The sequence below is a fragment of the Phoca vitulina genome, unplaced genomic scaffold, assembly GCF_004348235.1.
Source record: "Phoca vitulina isolate PV1807 unplaced genomic scaffold, GSC_HSeal_1.0 scaffold46, whole genome shotgun sequence".
Taxonomy (NCBI): domain Eukaryota; kingdom Metazoa; phylum Chordata; class Mammalia; order Carnivora; family Phocidae; genus Phoca; species Phoca vitulina.
This window is the reverse complement of record NW_022589749.1, coordinates 9,574,328-9,596,790: the sequence shown is the minus strand read 5'-3', so window position 1 is coordinate 9,596,790 and position 22,463 is coordinate 9,574,328. Positions and strand designations below refer to the sequence as shown.

Here is a 22,463-nt window from a genome sequence, read left to right as displayed (position 1 = left end):
TGGCAACAAAGCCTTTTTGATGCCCCCCCCCCTTTTTAAGGGTCTTTTTAAGTAATCTGTACGCCGATCATGGGACTTGAACTTACTACCCCGAGATCGAGAGTCGTGATGCTTACTTTTTTTTTCTTCTTTGCTGTATAGATATTGCTGCCATGAATGCCTCTAAAATTTTTTCTGTGTATATATCTTACTTTCGTAGGATAACTTCATAGAGGTGGAATTACTAGGTTAAAGGGCATAGACAGGTTTAAGGCTTATGGCCCATACTTACCTAGTGAGCTTTGGTTAAATCAGAAACCCATGACCTTAGCACAGGACTGCTTTGTAGATTAGACTGCAGATTGAATGCCATGCCGTCCTAAGTGCTTATCTGTAAACAACCTCTTTCCCGTTCGAGAAAGCACAGGGCACACTTTCAAAACAAGAAGCTCTCCCTTTCCACCAGCCAATGTGACAAATAGTTGATTGAAATACTGGTCCAATGGCATACTGCTTGGCTGCTAAGACAGCTGAAATGACAAGGTAGCATGGTTTAACTGACAACCAAAGGCTTCCAGGAGGCTGTCAGGATTAAAGTAGACCTGAAGGATAGGAATTGGCCTGGCAGCAGGAGGTGGTGGTGGGGAGAAGGAGCCTTCTAGCTGAGGGAAGGTAGACTCCCTGAGATGGAAAGACATTGGCATGTTTGGAGAAAAGGCCAGTGTCCTTCTCCAGATGCAGTGAATGTGTGGTAGGAGGTGAGACTAGTTAATGATGTCCACAGGAACAAGTGCCACGGGGCCTACGAGGACAGGCTGTTCTCATTAAGAACAACGAGAGTGATATTGGATCTGTAGCTTGGGAAGACCACTCTGGCTACTTTGTAAGAATGGATTGGAGGTGGATAAGAACGGGTTGGACGTGACCATTCTTTGAAGAGGTTGGAAGTTGGAGGAGAGCACAGATGTCAGCCTGATGCTGGAGAAGTGTTGGGTCTCGGGAGGATTTTGTTTATTTTCTTTTTTCCAAGATGGCAGGGTCTGGGGTATTTATCTGACTAAACTGAGCTAGACTCAAGAAACAGGTTAAAGATACAGTAGAGAGGGAGGATCAGTGATGGATGAGGTTCCTGGAAAGAGGTGGCACCCCCAGCTCACACAGGGGGATCGCTGGGCCTTTGATTAAGAGAGGGAGACTTCCTCCAGTTTTATAGGAAGAAAGAAGGAGAACCTGCAGATGCCGGTTGGATTGTAGAGGTTTAAATGGTGTGTTTCTAGGAAAATTTTAATGACATATTCAAAACTAGCACACTTGGAACAGAATTTCATTTCAATCTATGAGAATCTGAAGTCCTATGAGTGTGTTATTGGAAGCAATAAAATGAATTACTGCCTTTGGTTAGTATTTCTGGGAGAAATTACAGGAGTACCTTAGAACCACAGCATTTTAGAGCTGGAAAGAATCTTTTGAGATCACCAAATGCCTCTTTTTGCTTATAATACTGAAGCCCAGAGAAGAAATACGACTTGCCTCAGTTGTATAGGTGGGTGATAAATGTGTTTTGTCTCACTGTGTCCTCTTGTCCCAGTTCTGTTGTTTTATTCTCCTTTAACATGCTGCTTTGTTTAATAGAGATCTTTGATTTAGAAATATGAAACATTTTTACTTCAAGATTAATTTATTAAGGAAATTAGGTTTAGAAATCTAAAATACTTGATTTGGAATTTTCCTAATTAAAGACAAATGCTATTGATTACCAAAATCCCAGTGAAACTAAGATCATTAGATCCCTGTTATGTGAGGTTTGGTCTAGAATTTTCCCAGTGCAGAGAAGGCAGGAGGTGAGCTTGCCTTCTCCAAACCCTTGCCCTGTGTAACTTCGCTTCTTCCTCCCATTGCAGGAAGAGCAAGAAAGTGGGTTTCTGCATTGGGTATGATGTGGAGCCAAATGACCTCTATAAGATCCAAGTAGGAGCTCTGGAGCTATGACTGAATCGGGCACGTGTGTCTCAGGAAGGCAGTTAGGGCTTGCAGAAGCTCCCCCTTGTCTCCTCTTCCCTGCACTTTATGCTCACAGTCACCAGTGGGATGAATTAGCCATGGAGTAAGTTATGCTGAGGTTGGTTTAATATCAGGAGGCTGGGGGAGGGGCCTCAGAGCTGCTTGTAACAAACCCATCTGTGTCCTTCCCATCTCTCTCTGGCCTCTCTGTGCTCCCATTTGTCCTCATGAATACTGCATGGGTCTCACTGAAGATTGCTTTCTGCTGCGGTTTGCTGGACTCTCAGAGACACACTTCTTTGCAGACTGCAAATCTCTGGGGTAGCTAATTGCCCAGAATTTTTTTGAGATGGTCTCGTTGTGTTTTTTTGGGTATATTTGATATTTCAAGGAGGTGATGTCAGGTTCTTGAGAAAGGTGACCGACTTCCAGCTATTGTGTTTCAACATGGGTTGTCTCCATGTCTGAGACTGTATGTTCTATGCTGAATTCTTAGTTTATGACCGTATATGAGGAGGCTTTTCAGCATTTTATTTTTAAAACGACAAGTTTTATTTTCTTACGAGCTACTCCCAGAGCTCTTACACGAAGAGTATTGCAGTGTAGATCTCTGTAGGTCTTATGGATACTGTGAAAGAGGAAAAAAAAAGTCTTCCTGAGAATTAAAAAAGACCTTTATTCATAAGGTTTATTTTGTGTGTGCTTGAACCTTAAGTAACTACAGTTCATCCAGTGTATACTTCCTTCATGTGTGTCTCTTGATTTGTTCAATGTTATGTTTGTGAGATTTATCTGTAACTTATTTGAAACATGCACATAGTAGGGTCATTTAGTGTAAACATCACAATACACTTCTGTAGATTCGAGGCGTTTCTATGCTAGTAAATACAACTCTGTTTATTATTTTTTTTAAGGATTTTATTTATTTATTTGACAGAGAGAGGCAGTGAGAGAGGGAACACAAGCAGGGGGAGTGGGAGAGGGAGAAGCGGGCTTCCCGCCGAGCAGGGAGCCCGATGTGGGGCTCGATCCCAGGACCCTGGGATCATGACCTGAGCCGAAGGCAGACACTTAACGACTGAGCCACCCAGGCGCCCCTACAACTCTGTTTAAAATAATAAGTTACTGTTTGGTATCACACTCTTTGGAAGTACTGCACCTAATTTAATCATAGACATTAGATTGCTCCTATTGTTTTCTCCAGAAATGAAATTTCTGCCTAGAGGAAGATATAAACATTTAAACTTGTAATATACAGCCAAATTATGGTCCAGATATCCATTACCATTTTATGTTCACACAAACAACATACAAATATGCCCTTTCTAATAAGTTGATTTCATCTGTTTTTCTCAGTCTTCTTACCAGTGACTTAGAACCCCCAAATCTATGAGTCTGGTGGTGACATTGCCCTTACGTTGGGCATTTGTGCATCATCTGCCTGGGCGGTTCTTGAGCTCCGGGGAAGCTGTTATTTACTATGACCTCTCTGTACCTTGATTGACAGGACAGTAGCTATGAGCAGAAAAGATCCGTTATTTTGTATGCCTCAAGGTTGAGAAGACTCCAGATGTTCACGTCATGTTAAAAATTCTCTTTGGAGACCTTGTCTGAATATGGAGATCTTTTCCAGCACGATAGATTTTGCTCAGGGAAATGCAGATCGCCTCACAGTTCTGGTGAGAAGCTGGATCCTGGCTGCTGCGGCCTCTTGGCTCGCAGCCAGGGTCAGTAGTCACATCTTAGCAGCTCGTGGCGGGTGCGAACACCGCTCTCCCTGCTGGCTGCTCTCGGTTGTGAGAGGGCAGTGTGCTTTTACTTCTGAGGCTTGGGAATGCATTAAACCATCCCTCTGCTCTCTCCAGCCCTGGTGTCCTGCACAGGCTCAGGCCGGCCGGCGTCTCCTTCCCCTGGACTGCCACACCCCTGCCACGCTGCTGTCCACGCTGTCCCTGCCACTAGTCCATCTCTCCCCAGGTCTGTCCTCCACACTGTGACAGAATGGTGCGCCTAAAATGTAGATCTGATGATGCTGGCTCCACATAAAACCACTGGCACCACACTGGTGGTTTCGTTTTTGCAATGTTGGGAGAGTTTTCTCCAGGCGTCAGTCCCTGGGCCTGGCTAATTAGTACGACATTAGGTTCTTTTTGCAAATGTAAGATACCTTACAGATATCAAAGCTGGTATCTCTCCAGCCTTGAGAACTTTGTGTAGGCTCCTGGGGCTCAGGAATTTCTGGTCGAGGACGCAGATCACCCTGTCCTACTGTGGGACTCAGAGGGAGGAAAGATTGACTACTGCCCGAGCCTGAGGCTGACGTTGCAAAGCCTGTTACTAGATCACCTCTTCTCACTCTTAGTATTGCTTTCATGAAATCTTTAAGCAGAATTACCAGGATATCTTAGAGCCCATCTAAGGGCCCAGGAGTTTGGGCAAAGAATTTTTTTTTAAAGATTTTATTTATTCATTCATGAGAGAGGGAGAGAGACAAGAGAGATCGGGAGGCAGAGGCAGAGGGAGAAGCAGGCTCCCTGCAGAGCATGGAGCCCGATGCGTGACTTGGATCCCAGCTCCCCCAGGATCACAACCTAAGCCAAAGGCAGATGCTTAACCGACTGAGCCACCCAGGCAGCCCTCGATGTTTGTTTGTTTGTTTATGTGAGTGAGAGTGAGAGAGTGAGAAGGGGGGAGGGGCAGAGGGCGAGGGAGAAGCAGACTCCCCACTGAGCAGGGAGCCAGACCTGGGGCTCGATCCTGGGACTCCAGGGTCATGACCTGAGCCGAAGGCAGAAACTTAACCACCTGAGCCATCCAGGCGCCCCTCTATTTTGTTTTTAAACAGCTTTGTGGAGGCATAATATATGCATCCATTTTAAGTGTACAGTTGAGTGATTTTTTTAAAGATTTATTTGGGAGAGAGAGAGCAAGAACACGTGGGGGCAGAGGGAGAGGGAGAAGCAGGCTCCCTACTGAGCAGGGAGCCCAAGGTGGGGCTTGATCCCAGGACCCTGGGATCATGACCTGAGCCAAAGGCAGACTGTTAACTGACTGAGCCACCCACGCACCCCAATGACTTTTAATAAATGTATAGAGTTATGCAGTCACTACAATCCAGTTTTAGAATATTTCTATCACCCCAAGAAGTTCCCTCTTACATTTGGCAAGTCATTTCCACTCCCACCTCCAGCCCCAGGCAATCACTGATCTGCCTTCTGTCGTGCGCCTTTCCTGGACATTTTGTATAAATGCCATCATATAGCAGTTTTTTGTGTGTCTGGCCTCTTCCACATAAATTATGTTTTAAGGCTCACCATGTTGTAGTTCATTGCTTCTCATGGCTAAAATATTGTTTTATGGATATACCACATTTTATCCATTCACTATTTGTTTACTTAAATTTTTGTTAAAGGAATTCATGCTCCTAGTTCAAAATGTCCTGATTTGGGTACTTTTAAGTTTGTATGAAAAAGTTAGTAGTTCTGTGCCCACGCTCTGATGTAACAGATTTTTTTTTTAAAGATTTTGTCAGAGAGAGTGAGTGAGCACAAAGCAGGGGGGGAGCGACAGGCAGAGGGAGAAACAGGCTCCCCGCTGAGCAGGGAGCCCAATGTGGGACTCGATCCCAGGACCGTGAGATCATGACCTGAGCCAGAGGCAGACGCTTAACCAACTGAGCCACTCAGGCGTCCCTTGATGTAACAGATTAATTCCCCACTCCACACCCCCCTTTTTTCTTCCTGGGAAGGGAAGATGAATTTCAAGAGTTAACATGCAAGTCAAGCATAACTTTTTCTTCTTTTAACCATTGTCTTCGTAATTATGTCTTCTTTGCCTGTTCTCAGGCAAGGTAGAGTTTATGAGAGAGTATCTGTTCTACATCATCTGCACTTGTGTTAATTCTCTAAGGGGGTTTATTTACTGCCATCTGTTATAGATTGGGAAACTCAAATTGATGGCATAAAGGGAGTAAGGAAACCACGACGTTTATTTAGCCTAGAGAACCTGTAGCAGCGTATTTAACACCCTCCAGTCCGTTCAGTAAAGACGCCGAGTGTCTGCTCTGGGCAGGCCGTGTTCTTGGTGCTGTAGGTTTGGCAGTGACCGAAACCAACACACTGCTGTCTGATAGGGCTTCCCATCGCGTTCGGGTAAAACTCTGAATTCCTTCCCAAGACCTGCAGGGCCCGCGTGCTCTGGACCCTGCCCACCCTCTCGGAGCTCCCCTCCCTCCACATGTCCCCCTGCCTCACTCCACGCAGCTACACTGGCTTCCGTGCTGTTTCCTAAACCCCAGACTCAGCTGCACCTTGGGATTTGCGGTTTCTTCTGCTTGGAATGTTCTGCCCTTATGTCTTTGCATGATTGACGCCTTATAGTCATTCAAGCCTTGGCTCAGACGTCACCTCCTCGGGGACCCTTTCCCTGTCACCTCTCTAGGCACTATGGCATCACCCTATTTTGTTTTGTTTCCTATCCCTCTGTACTACTTAAAACATTCTTCTCAGTTATTTACTTGTTCATTGTCCATTTTCCCCTGACCAGAATTTAGGCTCCATGGAAGTCTAGAAACTTTGTATGTCATTCATGTTCATACCCCCAGTGCTTAGGAGAGGGCCTGTCACATAGTAGGTACTCCTAAGGATTGTTAGGAACTAGAGGGTTTTAGGTGTACTGTCACATACCCTCGAAGGGGACAAGTAAAATTGTACAGTATGACAAGAGGTAAAAACAGGACAGGAAGGTTTTGCCCTTCTCTGTGGGAGACTTGCCCGGAAGAACCACCCCAAAAGGGCGTGGCTCTCTAGTTGAGGTGGTAGAAAATACCTATGCTGGCACCGTCATTTCACAGCTGATTAAATTTTAAGTCAGGGCTAGGTTTGTGCTTGGTAAATACCAATTAGCCATATTTACCTTTTTATAAATAAGCTGCTTGGGGTGCCTGGGTGGCTCAGTCGGTTAAGTGGCCAGCTCTTGGTTTCAGTTCAGGTCCTGGGATCCAGCCCTGCGTCCGGGCTCTATGCTCAGCAGGGAGTCTGCTTGAAATTCTCTCTCTCCATCTGCCCCTCCCTCTACTCGCTTGCTCCCTCTCTCTCAAATAAATAAATCTTAAAAAAAAAAAAAAAAAAAGCTGCTTAACTTAGAATATGGCAAATAAGAGTCCACTTCACAGGGTTTTGTTGCTCACAGTATTCCTGCGAGACAGTCCCTCATTAGCACTCATTGGACATTTGATAGCTTTGTAAACCAAGGCACAGTGAGATTACATGGCTTGTTTGGGATTGATCATAAATAGATGGGGGAGTTCAGAGAGCATTAAGTGTTCCCTCTTTCCTGTTTGTTGTCCCGCTCGTTAGCCGGCAGAATTCATCAGTGTTCTTATTTGTACATGAGTTTGCAAGAGGGCATTTATCTGTTCCCACAGCATTTTGTAGAAACCTCTTAAAGCACTTATTACTCTTCACTGGAATTACTTGTCCCAGTTTCACTCTCTCTCAGTGGCCAACACTGTATTCTGTTTATACTGGTATCCCAAGGACCCAAGCACTCAAGAAATAAATACCGAATGAATGAATGAGAACTTACAAATCTGAGATTTTCTAAAGCATGATAACTGGCTTTGTTTTCCTTTAATTGAGTTTCTAGTTTAAATTAATTTTGTCTCCAGTAGTGACTTCTAATTTTGATTCAAATTGACCACAGTATAGGAGTTAATATGCTCATATCCTGAGAGTAAAGATAGTAAATGGTAGTTATTTGTGTTTGCCATGGATCTAGTTTTTTGTTTTTATGTTGAAAATTTTTTTTCTCTAAGAATCTTGATATGTACCCCTAAAACATAGATTTGAAAATTGTGGCTTATATTTAATGTAACTGCACATACTGAAATACTGTAGATTCTCTGGGACAATTGAGAAGTAAAACTATACAATCATGTTTAAATGCTTAGAAAAAAATCTGACTGTAGAATGATTAAGCAGAAAAGCATTTGAGTGATTTTAGGACTTCATGTGACTTCCTGTCTCTGTTGAAGATATTTTGAGCAACTACTGAGAATATTTTACAGGAAGAGGGAAAGCATATTGTCTGTCATAGGAGTCAATAGTTCAAAGTTTGATGGGAGAAAAAGTATAAAAAAACCACCCATCCTAGGAACCTGTAGTCATCCATTTCAAATAAATTTTGTGGCATGGTATTTTTTCTTCAGGGTAAATGTATATTTTATTACCTGCAGTTAGAGAAGTAGTTGCTTATCTGCTATTTGTGGTATTTAAAAATTTTTTAAATTTTATTTTTTTATAGTAAACGACATTTATTTTTCATATTCATTTGGGGGAAAGGAGAAATGTCAGTTTGTCCTACCCAGTGATGGTCTTTCTGAAAGAGTCTCCATTCATTCCATGGAATTGGATAGGTTGCTTGATCTGAGGATTTTGTACTTTTAATTTATAAAGAGAACTTCCTTTGAAGAGAGTGGTCAGGGGGCACCTGGGGGGCTAAGTTGGTTAAGTATCTGCCTTCAGCTCAGGTCATGATCGCAGGGTCCTGGGATCGAGTCCCACATCGGGCTCCTTGCTCAGCAGGGAGCCTGCTTCACCCTCAGCCTGCTGCTCCCCGTGCTTGTGCTCTGTCTCTGTCTCTCAAATAAATAAATGAAATCTTTTTTTTTTTTTTTAAGATTTTATTTATTTATTTGAGAGAGAGAGAATGAGAGACAGAGAGCATGAGAGGGAGGAGGGTCAGAGGGAGAAGCAGACTCCCTGCCGAGCAGGGAGCCCGATGCGGGACTCGATCCCGGGACTCCAGGATCATGACCTGAGCCGAAGGCAGTCGCTTAACCAACTGAGCCACCCAGCGCCCTAAATAAATAAAATCTTAAAAAGAAAAGAAGAGAGTGGCCAGAGGGTGTGTCTTTGAGAGCAGCTTCGCGGTGCACAGCCAGACTCCCTGTCTGAGTGAAGCTTTCCCCACACGGGCCACACAGGTAGGGTGTCTCTCCTGTGTGAATTTTGCCAGGTAGGATTCAGTTCCCCCTGGTGTGGAAACTTCCCGCACTGTGTACAGGCATAACCTTTCAAGCCGGTATGGACTCTGATGTGAACAATGAAACCTCCCTTCTGACTGAAGGCTTTTCCACACCGATCACATCTATAGGGCTTTTCACCACTGTGAACTTTTCTATGAACAGCAAGGTTACTTTGATTCCTGAAGCTTCTCTGACAAATAACACACTCATAGGGTTTCTGTCCAGAGTGGAGTTTTTCATGAATGGCCAGACTCCCTCATTGACTGAAGTTTTTCCTACACTCCTTGCATTGATGGGGCTTCTCTCCTGTGAGTATTCATTGATGTTTAACAAGATTGCCTTTGGCCCTGAAGCTGTTTCCACAGTAGGTACACTCAAAGGGCCTTTGGCCAGTGTGGATTCTGTCATGCAAGGTTAGACTGCCTTTTTGCTTGTGGGATTTTCCACATTCCTGACACTCATGGATCCTCTGTCTCACTCCAGGTGAATCTTTCTGTAGTGTCCTAGAATCTGGGGATTTTTGTTCCAGCTTCTCTCTTCTGAAAGAATTCTGGAAATCCCAGCTTGAGGATCCTGTGGCCTCAGAGTGATCATATTTGTGGTGGGCTTCAGTCATCACATTGAAATATGCTATATTCTGGGCATATCTTCCTTGACAGTCCAGCAGGGTAGCTCTTGGAAATCAAAACATATCATGCCTGCCTTAGGACCTAATCACCGCCTCTTCTTATGATTCTTCCATGGGCTCTTGTTGAACACCACAGCAGTGTGCACCAGCGGACAGACAGAGGCTGATGCCGAGCCCCCAGGAGCGCCGGCCTGTTTGTGGTACTTTTTTTTAAAGCTTCTGAATGAAACCTGTGGTTTGCTTGGATTATTTACTGACCACAGCCTGTTAGACGCCTCTTGGAAAAACAATTGTCATGACAGTAGCTTAGACTCATGCCCAAAGAATTCAACAGATTATCCGATGAGATCGCATTATCTTTAATGACCTGTGTTCTGTTCACGTGATGCTGGGTAGCCCGCAGCTCGCAGCTCCGAGTGGTATGTATGGGAGGGTGGAGAAAACAATATAGGTGACTGTTCGTAGATTCCATGAATACCGGTAAGAGTATTAAACAGTCGAGAGGCGCCTGGGTGGCTCAGTCATTAAACGTCTGCTTCGGCTCGGGTTGTGATCCTTGGGGTCCTGGGATCGAGCCCCGCATCGGGCTCCCTGCTCGCCGGGAAGCCTGCTTCTCCCTCTCCCACTCCCCCTGCTTGTGTTCCCTCTCTCGCTGTGTCTCTCGATGTCAAATAAAAACAAAAAAAATCTTAAAAAAAAAAGTACTGAACAGTTGCGTGTGGCAGATCTAGAACTAGTATTCCCGTTAATGTGGGCAAACTGGCTGCTGGCCTACGCTGTCAGACGCCGCTCTAAGCAGTTTTACGTGGATTACTTTATCCTCACAGCAGCCCCCAAATGATCACCATTTTACTTATGAGGAAACTGAGCTTTAGAAATTAAGCAACTTGACTAATTAATAGAGCTGGTATTTGAATTTGTCCAACTTTAGAGCCCACGCTCTGTCAGTGTCTCTTCCTTTACTTGCTTCTGAGACCTCAAATTCAACCTCAGCGGTGGGTGATCTTTCTCCTTTAGTTGGTTTGTGTGGAAAAAGTGGCCTTTTCTATGTAGGTTCCAGTGGAGAAAGTCCCCTTTCACTTACCCAGCAAATGTTTGTTGAGCGTCTGCTGTGCTGTTCTGGGCATGGAGGTCACAGTGCCGGACACAACCGGGCGCCTGCCGTGGAGTTTTCTCCAACTCCATCTCGCCTCGGTGGCAGCTGTCCTGACAGGGCGCTTCCGTACTGTCCTGGCGCTGGCTGCCCTGTGTCACCCTTCACATGCCCTTCCTGCCCGGAGTGCCTTAAACCATCTGCCCTGGTTCCTTAAGTCACTTTCACAAAAAGTTTCCCTTTTAGAGAAGAAGAACATAGGCTTGAGGTTTTAACGTTTTTCCATCTTCAACAAAGGGTTAAAGGAAAAAAATGTGTCATCCCAAATTCATAGAAAGCTATATTCATGGAAAATTTAGAAACAAGTGCCTTTTGTATTAAAAAGCAAGACAGGGCGCCTGGGTGGCTCAGTCGTTAAGCATCTGCCCTTCGGCTCAGGTCATGATCCCAGGGTCCTGGGATCGAGCCCCGCATTGGGCTCCCTTCTCCGTGGGAAGCCTGCTTCTCCCTCTCCCACTCCCCCTGCTTGTGTTTCCTCTCTCGCCGTGTCTCTCTCTGTCAAATAAATAAATAAAATCTTAAAAAAAAAAAAAAAGACAAAAAAAAATTTAGTATTGGTCTTAAGAAACTAGGAAGGAGGGGCACCTGAGTGGCTCAGTTGGTTAAGTGTCTGCTTTCGGCTCAGGTCATGATCCCAGGGTCCTGGGATCAAGTCCCGCATCGGGCTCCCTGCTCAGTGGGGAGCCTGCTTCTCCCTCTCCCTCTGTCTCCCAGCTTATGCTCTCTGTCTATATATATATCAATCAAATAAATAAAATCTTAAAGAAAAAAAAACTGGGAAGGAGGGGTGCCCGGCTGACTCAGTTGCTCAAGCATGTGACTCTTGATCTTGCGCTTGTGAGTTCAGGCCCCACGTTGTGCCTAGAGCTTACTTAAAATAAATAAAAAATTTAAAAAGAAATTAGGAAGGAAAGAAAAATAAACCAAAAGAAAGTAAGAAAAAGGAAATAGGATAAAATGTGAATTCAAGAAAATAGAGAACATCAAAAACAAAAGAGAAAAAACTAAAAGCTGGTTTAGGATCAATAAATTACCTTCCTAAGGTAATCTACAGTTAACACTGTCCCATTGGTCTTGTTTTAGAGTTAGCCAAAATGATTTTTAAATGTTAAATAAATTAATTAAACCTACTTAAGTGTCTATCAGTTGGGACTGATTGAATAAACTGAAATGCATCCATATAGTAGAATGACAGTAATTGCAGATACAAAGAAGGAGGTTCTCCGTGTTCTGCAAGGTGCAACACAGTGCATATGAAACACTGGCTTTTGTGTAAAAATAAAAGGGAGGAATAAGAACAGACATTAACGTTTGCTTTCATCTGCACGTAGAAATGCTGGGAGGAAGGATGCATCGCCAATCAGTAACAGTGCTTTCCTGCATGGTGGGAGTGGGGCAGGTGGGACAGGATTTCAGTAAAGGAGACGTTTCCCTTGATGTTTGCTTGCTTAGTTACTTATTTAATTTATTTATTTTAAGAGATTTATTTATTTGAGAGAGAGGGAGCGTGTGTACGTGCACGGGGATGGGAGGGCGAGGGGTGAGGTTGCGAAGGGTGGGGGGTAAGGGGCAGAGGGAGAGGGAGTCTTTTAAGCAGACTCTGGGCTGAACCTGAGCCAGCCATGGGGCTTGGTCTCTAGACCCTGAGATCAGGACCTGAGCCCAAACCAAGAGTCAGACGCTTAACCGAGTGCTCCACCCAGACGCCCCTCAATGTGTATTTGTATTTAAATTTTTGGAACCATGAGAATGCATTGGCTATTCAAGAATTAATTTTTTTAAAATGATTTTATTTGAGAGAGAGAACGAGTGGCAGGGAGGGGCAGAGGAAGAGGGAGGGAGAAGCAGACTCCCCGCTGAGCAGGGAGCCAGATGTGGGACTTGATCCCAAGACCCCAGCATCATGACCTGAGCCGAAGGCAGATGCTTCACTGACTGAGCCACCCAGGCGCCCCTATTCAAGAATTAATTTAAGTTCGGGGCGCCTGGGTGGCTCAGTTGGTTAAGCGACTGCCTTCGGCTCAGGTCATGATCCTGGAGTCCCGGGATCGAGTCCCGCATCGGGCTCCCTGCTGAACAGGGAGCCTGCTTCTCCCTCTGACCCTCCTCCCTCTCATGCTCTCTCTACCTCATTCTCTCTCTCAAATAAATAAATAAAATCTTTAAAAAAAAAAAAAAAAAAAAAAAAAAGAATTAATTTAAGTTCATCATGTATAAAGAGGTTGTTGTTGGTTTTTTTTTTTAATCAGTAAGAAAAAGGTGAACATCCCAAATGGAAAGGGTGAGACGTTCCTATTGTGGGACAGCCCTGCCGTGGAACACTAGCCCGCCCGGAAACATGGCAGGGAGAGCGACCCAGAACAGCAGGGGCTGTCTCGGGCGGGGGAGAAGACAGGCAAAACATTTATTTTCTGCTTATGATGTTCTTAAGTTCCTGCAGTGACTCCTCTTGGTCACGGGGGTGGGGGGTTGGGGGGCAATTTCTAAAGAAGCAGTTAAGAAAAAAGAAGCTTAGAAGCAAGGACGAAAACGAGTCGTCTGAAGCGCAGTAAGGGACGCCAGCCTTCGCAGATGGGACGCCGATTGTGAAGTGGCCGTAAATGTAAAAACACGGCGGCAGCACAAATATTGAACTTTCAAGCCTGTAGAAAGTCTCACGCACATCAGTGCGTTCTTGTGTGCCCTGGGAGATTGTGGCAAAATGAGTATTTGGAATAGAAAAGTAATGGCAAAGGAAGGAATAATTCATAAATGCTGGTGGGTAATTTTGGAAATAATGTTTGCATAGTACATCAAACAATGGCTGGGGCAAAGAGTTACACATTAAAAAAGACAGCTTTGAAGAGTTCATGTGAAATAAAATGTGAAGAATAGAGTTTCATAACAGTCTGAGGAAACACTCTCACAATGGAAAATATCAATAGAGTCAAATTATCTTAACGAATTTACATTTTCATGCAACGTACGTGTGAAAGGCCAAAAGCAAACGTGTGGATGCATGAATATTCATCCTTACTATGTGTGTGTTGTCGCTTTCCGTGGATGAAGACGTAAAGGAAGAATGAGAAAACAGAGCAGCTTTTACAGTGTAGGGAGTATGGATGAATTTTGTTTTCCTTCAGCGGATGTATGGGTTTTATTTTTGTAGCAGATACTTATTTTGGAGCAGGAGAATCCCTCTGGAGTAATAAAGTATTTTCTAAGGCAGGGACTAATTAATTGGGTGGACAGCCCAATGACTCCATAGTACATAGGCTTTTCATTACTGGGACATATCAGATCACTCTGGTAATGTGTCACCCTGGTAAACTTCACCAGTCTTCGGAGAAAACTCTTTAAAAGCTGAAGAGAAGGTAGAGAGAAGAAGCTGTCGGGGGAAATGTGGAGTCTTGTACTTAACTATCGGTTGCAACGGCAAAGGATTAAGCTACGGAATTATGTCTGTCTCTTTATTTTTACATTCTCTTTTTCCAGGTTGGTGGCACCAAGGCCGGTGTAGTCCGATTTCTTGGGGAGACAGACTTTGCCAAGGGGGAATGGTGTGGCGTGGAGTTGGATGAGCCTCTTGGGAAGAACGATGGGGCAGTTGCTGGAACCAGGTTTGTCTGGAGTTGGAATCTTGTCTCCTTCCTGCATGTAAAGGTGCTCAAGCAGATTTCACCAAGAGCTGCATTTTTTTTTTTTTTTAAGATTTATTTATTTATTTGAGAGAGAGAGAGGCGGAGGGAGAGAAAGTCTTAAGCAGACTCCTCGCTGAGCACACAGCCCGAGGCGGGGCTCGATCCCACAACCCTGAAATCAGGACCTGAGTGGAAAGCAGGAGTCAGCACTTAACCGACTGAGCCACCCAGGCACCCCAAGAGCTGCATTTCTATTTCCTAAGACTCATCTACTGATTTCCCCCCCCCCACTAGAATTGGAGCTGTTCTTTTTGATGGTCTCTTTTAGTAATACATGTAATGCGTCTGAGTAGATTCTGAACAGGCATTCAATTTATTTTTAAGACTTTTTTTTTTAGAGCAACTTTAGTTTCATAGCGAAATGGAGAGGAAGATACAGAGGGTTCTCGTCTGCCCCCGGCCCCCACTACCCCCCAGTATCAGCATCCTGCACCCTGGTGGTGCGTTTGTTACCGCTGATGAACCCACATTGACACGTCACTGTCTGAACCCCTCTGCTGTAAGTTTGTCAGATAGTAGGAATATTTACTCCCTTTGCACCTTAGGAGCACTTTAGTAGTAGATGGGTAATTCTGTCTCTGTGTATCCTGTTGTTACTCATTAATTATTGAGGTTATCAGCCTACATACATGTGAATGCTCTATGCTGGTTGGCCGCCGTGGCTTACTGGTAGAATTCACAGCAAACCAGGCATGAGTGATGACCAAAAAACGATGCTTTTGTTTATAGTTGTTATTTCTTGTAATTAATTTTTTGGTCACTGCTTTTATTGTTATTCTCTAAAGGTATTTTCAGTGCCAACCCAAATATGGCTTGTTTGCTCCTGTCCACAAAGTGACCAAGATTGGCTTCCCTTCCACTACGCCAGCCAAAGCCAAGGCCGCGGCCGTGAGGCGGGTGATGGCGACCACGCCCGCCAGCCTGAAGCGCAGCCCTTCTGCCTCGTCTCTCAGCTCCATGAGCTCAGTGGCCTCCTCCGTGAGCAGCAAGCCCAGCCGGACAGGATTAGTAAGCCTCCCTGTTCTCACCGCGTGCCTCTACCATCCAGGCTCGATAAATGCCCCCTGCTGTTGAACCTGCTTTGCTTTCGGAGCTATTACCTTGCCTTGTACTAAATGTTCCCTGTAGCTTGTGGAGGCCCATTCTAGGTTTCATAAAACAGAGCTTTAGCAAGAAGACAGATTGGGAAATACAGTTTTGAACATCGCTTTCAGATTCTTAAGGCCCTAAGATGTACCAGTTCTTGCTGAGTGTGTAGTGACTACTGTTGAGTCTAACATATGGGATGATTTCTTTTCTTTGAAATTATTTTGGGCACAGGAATGACAGGAAAGTTGGAGGGATCCTTTTCCTCAATGACCTCGGTCTCTCTGACTTCAAACAATTTGAGGAACTAAAGTATTTTGAGAAAAGGCATGTTCTTAGAATTCAGCAGTATGTTAATAGAGTCTGACCCACTGGAAGCGGTTAATATGTGGAGTGTTCCTGACTTGGGCCAGAGGACACGGAGGGGAACTAGCGGAACCTGAAAGCATGCTAGGAAAAGCCGTGTCTTGTCTCCTCTCTTCATCTCCTCCTCTCCCTTCCACTTCCTCTCTCCCCCTTTTTCCCATTTAGGTCAGTAAAAATAGAATCATCAGAATTAAACTAGGCAGTGGCGGCTCATTCTGTTTGTTAATATGGCGTTTTAATAGGGTCAGAACAATGACTTCTTGGCTCATCTCCTGCCAGTAAATTTATTTACTTGAAGTGAGGCAAATATTGTTTAGATTTGTAAGACTGCACTGCACTGGGTCTCTGCGTTATGACGGTAAACTATAGACAGGAGGGAGAATGTTAAGTGGTGTGATCCGGAGTAAGGCTGCTGGCCATTGGTCTCGTTTTGCCTTCTCTTCCGTGGTCCTTGGGTCCTCTGGGAAGGGGAAGGGGAGGAATCTTTCCTTCAAGTGCAGGATGAGGGAGGAGTACTGCTCTCCTAGCCAGCTGGACTTTCTCTTAAGTTCTGGTAAAATAAATACCTGCTTGGACTTTTTCATTTTGAGTATGAAAAGAAAGTCTCCATCTTCAACAGAAAAGTTACAAATGGACTTTGACAAGAAAAGCTTGACAAGAACAATGACACAGAAGTGAAGCCACTCCTCTTTGGACAAAGCCTCGTTCAGCAAACTCATATGGACATCTAGTCTACTTTGCTAATCCAGGAGCAAGTCCATGGAGGTGTTTTCTCTAGATTAGGAATTCTTTCTTAACTTTTACTATGTTGTAATTATAAGTGTCCATCTCTTTGGAAGATAACTAAACTCTCCCCTGCTTTCCCAGTCTCTCCTCTTTTCAGACCAGTTCTGATTCATCTTAGCTCACCTTACTCAGTGAAGAAGAGGGACAAAAGAGAAAGAGTCTCCTTACCTTGTAAAACAGCTTGTTTTTGTAGATGAGGGTGGCTGTAGTTTCTAAACCAAAAATCACCATAAAAGAATATGCCAAAAATACAGAAGGTGTGACTTCCTAGAAATATATCTCCACAGCATAATGCCATGCATGTATATGAAAATGTCTAACGATTCTTTCATGCAAAATGGTCCTCTGGGAGTACGGACACCGAGGTGCCCAAACTCTGATTGCCTAGCAGCTGAGGGCCTGTTACTTTATCGTAGTGCCCCTCGGCCAAGGAAATAGCTAGTGGTTCTGTGTATTAAGCAACTAGGTCCAAACAACTTAATATTTATGTTCTAGCAATTTGGTAGCTGTTCGAAAAGAAGGATATACATTAACTGAGAGAAAAAACATTTTTGGTTCATTCTTAAATAACCACACTTACTATTAGGTGGTGTGTGCGTGTTGGGCGCTGCACATCCTTGTCAGACCTTGGAATCTTCCTGAACACTGCCACCCTCATTTCCTGTGACACATTGATTTTTTTGCACAATACTGGCTTTTTGTCATGGCAGCCGCCAAAACCTAGCTTTGGGAAGATGCAACATTATTGAAAGGAATGTCGTACGGTTGCCTCAGACTCAGTTGCCTCAAGCTGGTAGTTTGTATGGTGTCCAACAGGTGTTGCAGTGTTTCCCTTGAAATTTGAAAATACTCCACAGTGCCCCGTGACTTTGCTGCAGGGCCCCGGGGCATCTCTGCGCAGGGAACCTCAGATTTAATGCATTCAGGAAGAAGTGTTAGTATGAGAAAGTATAATTTTAACCAGAGACTGAAGTTGGAAAGTTAAGGTCAGATGGTTAAAAGAGCACCCCTTCCCCCTTAAGTTCAAGGAATTTAAGAAATTTCACTAAATAGAAACAGCAGAGGACAATTTGGGTTTGATTGGATTCCTTTACTCTTATAGTTGTCAATTTGCCTATTTTTTAAAAAAAGATTTATTTTAGAGCGGGGGAGGGGGGAGAGGAAGGGCAGAGGGAGAGAGAGAATCTCAGGCAGACTCCCTGTTGAGCGAGGAGCCTGATACGGGGCTCATGATCTTGAGACCATGACCTGAGCTGAAACCAGGAGTCGGATGCTCAACCGACTGAGCCACCCGGGCATCCCTCAAATTGCCTAACTAGTACTTGATGACAGATGCTCACTCTGCCTCCTGGACGAGGGCTCTGACTGATGGGGGGCATTCAAGGGGCATAGGAGGCTTTGATTGCGGGAGATGAAGTCAGGGCCCACTCAATCCGGATCCAGCGAGCAGGTCTCTATGTCAATGACCTTGGACAAATGCATGCCAAGGGATGGGAGGCCTTTGCTGAATTCCCTCCCAACCCCTGGGGCCTCACTTGGAAGAATGCTGTTCAACTTGCTTACGTTATCCATTACCATGATAGGAGGTTATTTTCTCCGTGTTTTTATTGGATGATGAGCCTCAAGAAGGAGGAACGGGTATGGGAAACAGCACAGAGTAGCAGGGGACCCCGGACAGCTTCCTTTCTCCACCCTCCCTCCATCGCCTTTCTGTCCCATGTCTTACTTCCCCTCTCCTCCTCTCTTCCCTCCCCTCCTCCTCTTTGTCCCAGTTTCTCTTTCCCTCTTTTTCCTCCCTGCATGTCCTCTCGCTCCCTTTCCCATACACCTGCGTGCACACTCACACCGCCCCCACACCCCCAACTTCTCAAGGCAGATAGAGTTTCCCTCTTAACCTGATCTTCAGAAATCTCTCTGGTGATTGGGATTCAACTCTTTAAGTTCTGGATTCCTGGGTGAGATCTCCTGTGCCTTTCGTGTTTTTTAAGGTTTTTACTTAAATTCCAGTTAGTTAATGTGCAGTGTTACATTAGTGTCAGGTGTACAATACAGAGATTGAACACTTCCAGGACAAGTGTGCTCCTTAGTCCCCATCACCTCGTCCCCCCATCCCCCCACTCCCTCCCCTCTGGTGACCATCAGTGTGTTGTTCTCTAAAGAGTCTGTTTCTTGGTTTGTCTCTCTCCTTTTCCTCCCTTTGCTCATTTGTTTTGTTTCTTAAATTACACATATGAGTGAAATCATATGGCATTTGTCTTTGACCGACTTATTTCCCTTAGCATAATACACTCTAGTTCCATCCACGTCGTTGCAAATGGCAAAATTGCATTCTTTTTTTAATCTGTATCTTTCACTTTGAAAGAAAGATGAAGAAAATCCTGACAAAATCCAACTGTTTAATCGATACAAAGAAGGTTTGTGACTCCGAGGGTGACCTCTTGGTTACTTAATGGTAGTTAGAAGCTTAAAAAGTTGAAAAAAATCTCAACCTCAAGTCTGGGGAGGAAAAGACAGATCAAGATGTCCTAAGAAGGAGATACCTCTTAATGAAGCTTGGACGGAAATGGAGTTTAGAGAAACATGTTAAGTGGGTTCTGTGGAATTTTTCTAGATTCCAGCAAGGCCCTGTCACCTGAGCTCAGGGTACCTTTCATTTGAGCCGCTTATTCTCCTTCTAACCATCTTTCTGATTGTTCCATGACTTCTTACATTGATGTGTTGTTTGTGATACTCAGTCGGGAGGCACATGCTGTCTTGTTTCCTTGATGAGAAGCTTTTCCTAGTAACTGGCAAGCTTGGGAGCTGGGGCCGCACCTTTGCTTTGCTGAGGAGACGCCTGCCTGCATGCCTCGCGCCCTCCTTGCATCCCCAAAAGCATCATGGCCCTTCACGTCTTTAACTTTCCTTTGCAGTTGACTGAAACCTCCTCCCGTTACGCCAGGAAGATCTCCGGCACCACTGCCCTCCAGGAGGCCCTGAAGGAGAAGCAGCAGCACATTGAGCAGCTGCTGGCTGAACGGGATCTAGAGAGGGCGGAGGTGGCCAAGGCCACGAGCCACGTGGGGGAGATAGAGCAGGAGCTAGCTCTGGCCCGGGACGGACACGACCAGGTGAAGTCTCGTGTGACCTCGTTTCAGAGATGGTGATGGGTTCTGAGCTGACCCTGTGGAGCTGGTGGTGCTTTCTAAGTTGCGGGAGAAGGCGGAGCAGCTTACCCGGTGCTTGGAGCCGGGGAGCTAGTCTTGGGAGCACTGGAAATGAGCAGAAATATCTTTGCTGGGCTTGTTTGAAGCTGTGACCTGGGGTACCACTTTGTATCGTTACAAAGATGAAGTTTTGTTCTTCTTGAGTCGACCTTAGTCTTTCGGTCTTTACATCCGGGTCTTTTGGCCCCTGTCAGGGGAGCTTGTTCACTAGGACCTTACCCATGGTGGCAACTCCTGTTTTGTAGATTATCCTTTGTATGCATTTCAGCTTCAAAAAAAGATGAGCGTTGTTTTAACATTGCCCTCTGTTGCTTTAATGGTGTGGTTTTTCATCATCTAGTTTCCAGGAATGCGGCCGAGAAGTGACCTATTAAAGATCGTAGAAAGCATTTCAGTGTGAAAAGGTTTTAGGGTCATGCCAAGCCACAGTGGTACCACTTAGCTGTAGCTCTTTGGAGGCGTCCCTGGGCCAGCGTCTGGGTCAGAGAGAGGCCACTCACTGGCACCCTTGCCTTCCCCAGCATGTCCTGGAATTGGAGGCCAAGATGGACCAGCTGCGAACAATGGTGGAGGCTGCTGACAGGGAGAAGGTGGAGCTTCTCAACCAGCTTGAAGAGGAGAAAAGGTGACCTCAAACTGTTCCTTGGTGCAAGTGTGGCCTTTTCCTTTTAAACAACCTTAGGAAAACGTTCTCTTTAAGGTGCCAGCCCTTAGACTGTGTGTTCAGTGGAAATGAAACTCTTCATACTACATGAGGAGGGTTTGCTTGGATTTGACTTCTTTTTGAGAAGTTTGGAATCATCTAGACATACCCTGCTTCATTTAACAGCTATTTATTGAGCCCCTGCTCTGTGCCAAGCATCCTCTTGAGGATGACCTCAGGGTCGTGAGATTAATTCAAACCCTGCTTCCACCTGGAACCATTTTTGGTGCGAGGACATTGTGGGTCCAAGTTAATCTAGTATTTGTGAAACACCTTCCATGTATCTAGTAAAACTGCACCTTGTATCACTCACCAGTGATACCAGGCCGCTGTCCTTGAGAAACTCAGTACCTTACTAGGAAAACAAAACTTCCATGTGAAGCAGTTAGAGCATTATCCAGATCAGGATGGAGTCGAGTGCTAAATTGTGTGAGACAGAAAACAAGTTTGGTTCTTACAGGTTTCTTGAGGCTGTGAACCCACACGATCTCTGAAAAAGGTGTCTGCATGGAAACCATTGGAACATTTCTGGGTAGTGGGACATTTGTCCTCTCTTGCATTTGATGCCTTCTTCTGTCCTTTCTGATGGCAGCAGCTTAGTGGTCTGTGAGTTCAGGATGGTCAGGGGCGCACTGCTGTGGTAAGGGGTATAGTGGAGATAGAATACATTCTCTTACCAAGGAAATGATTTTCTCACTAGAAAGAGAAACACTGTACATAGGAAATTCTCTTTGCATCTTAAAAATGGGTACAAATAAATGAGAGCAACAGGCCTTTTCTAGGCCCTTCTGAATGCCAAGGCACCAGTACCATTTGCTTCGGCTCTTAAGCCAGCTCTTGGTCTGCTGACTGCTGGGCAGGAGAAATGTCTTCCCAGCCCTCCAGTGAGCTTGAGGGGTGTAAATTATTTACGATTATTTTTCTGATTTCACAGAGTAGAATTTTTCTTAAGTGCCAGACATGCTAGTGAGTTTGACAGTTTTGTTTTTGCAGACAGGTTATGAACTTTGTCCCCTTTTCTTCCTTACACACAAACTTGTGAAGATTTATAACATGGATGTTACCTGGATTTTGTAAATCTTCAGGATACCGTGTTTCATTGACTTGGTGACAGCATTGATTGAAACCCACACCCAAATCAGAGATTTTTAAAGTGTGAAGAAAAAAAAAAAGTGACTCCAGTTGTTCATAATCTTATTCTCCCAGGCTTAGGACAGGTCCTGGTGTTTTCAGCCCCCTAGCCTCACCCTAACGTATCCGATGTGGGGTGGTATAAAGAGAGATTGGTTTTTTGTGCCACTTTCCCCTATGTTCTGTAATTGGAAAGTAGAAATTACAGACTTGAAGTCTCAGAACCTGTTTCTGTGGTAATCAGACCTTTTCCCTTTAGGCTGGTCCTGTCTCCATTAGATTCATTCTGTTGGTTGTGACCAAGGGAAACCAGGTGGTTTTTCTCAACTCTTATCTCATGCCTCTTGGAATCAGTACCTGGCTAAAACATTGAAGTTTCCTAAATAGAATAGAGCTCTTGCTCTGTTTTCTAAGCCAGATGCCTAAAAATGCATTTCTTTATTTTCCTCCACCATCATCTGTGTACATTCATCAGGGTATTGATTATAGATCCTTTTTTTTGGTAAGGCAGATGTGTTCCTTGGTTACTTAAGTGTTCTGTTTTGATTTTATTCCACAGGAAGGTGGAGGACCTTCAGTTCCGGGTTGAGGAAGAATCCATCACGAAAGGCGATCTTGAGGTAAAACCCGTCCAGCTCTCTACGGCTTTTATGGGTACTAGTATTCACAAATACGGATGAGATCATTGGCCAGAACAGGCAGCAGAGGGAATGGAGG

General features: G+C 44.8%; 1 protein-coding gene across 11 annotated transcripts in view; it reads left to right on the top strand.

The window, feature by feature from the left end:
* The window catches only part of CLIP1 (CAP-Gly domain containing linker protein 1), a 116,272-nt gene that overhangs the window by 37,112 nt on the left and 56,697 nt on the right, over positions 1-22,463 (top strand). For all 11 annotated transcript variants that reach the window (XM_032431617.1, XM_032431623.1, XM_032431622.1 and 8 more), the window contains exons 4-8: positions 14,263-14,387; positions 15,254-15,476; positions 19,619-19,816; positions 20,434-20,537; positions 22,306-22,366. In XM_032431617.1, the coding sequence (XP_032287508.1) occupies positions 14,263-14,387; positions 15,254-15,476; positions 19,619-19,816; positions 20,434-20,537; positions 22,306-22,366 (711 nt within the window). The remainder of the gene's footprint in view (positions 1-14,262; positions 14,388-15,253; positions 15,477-19,618; positions 19,817-20,433; positions 20,538-22,305; positions 22,367-22,463) is intronic.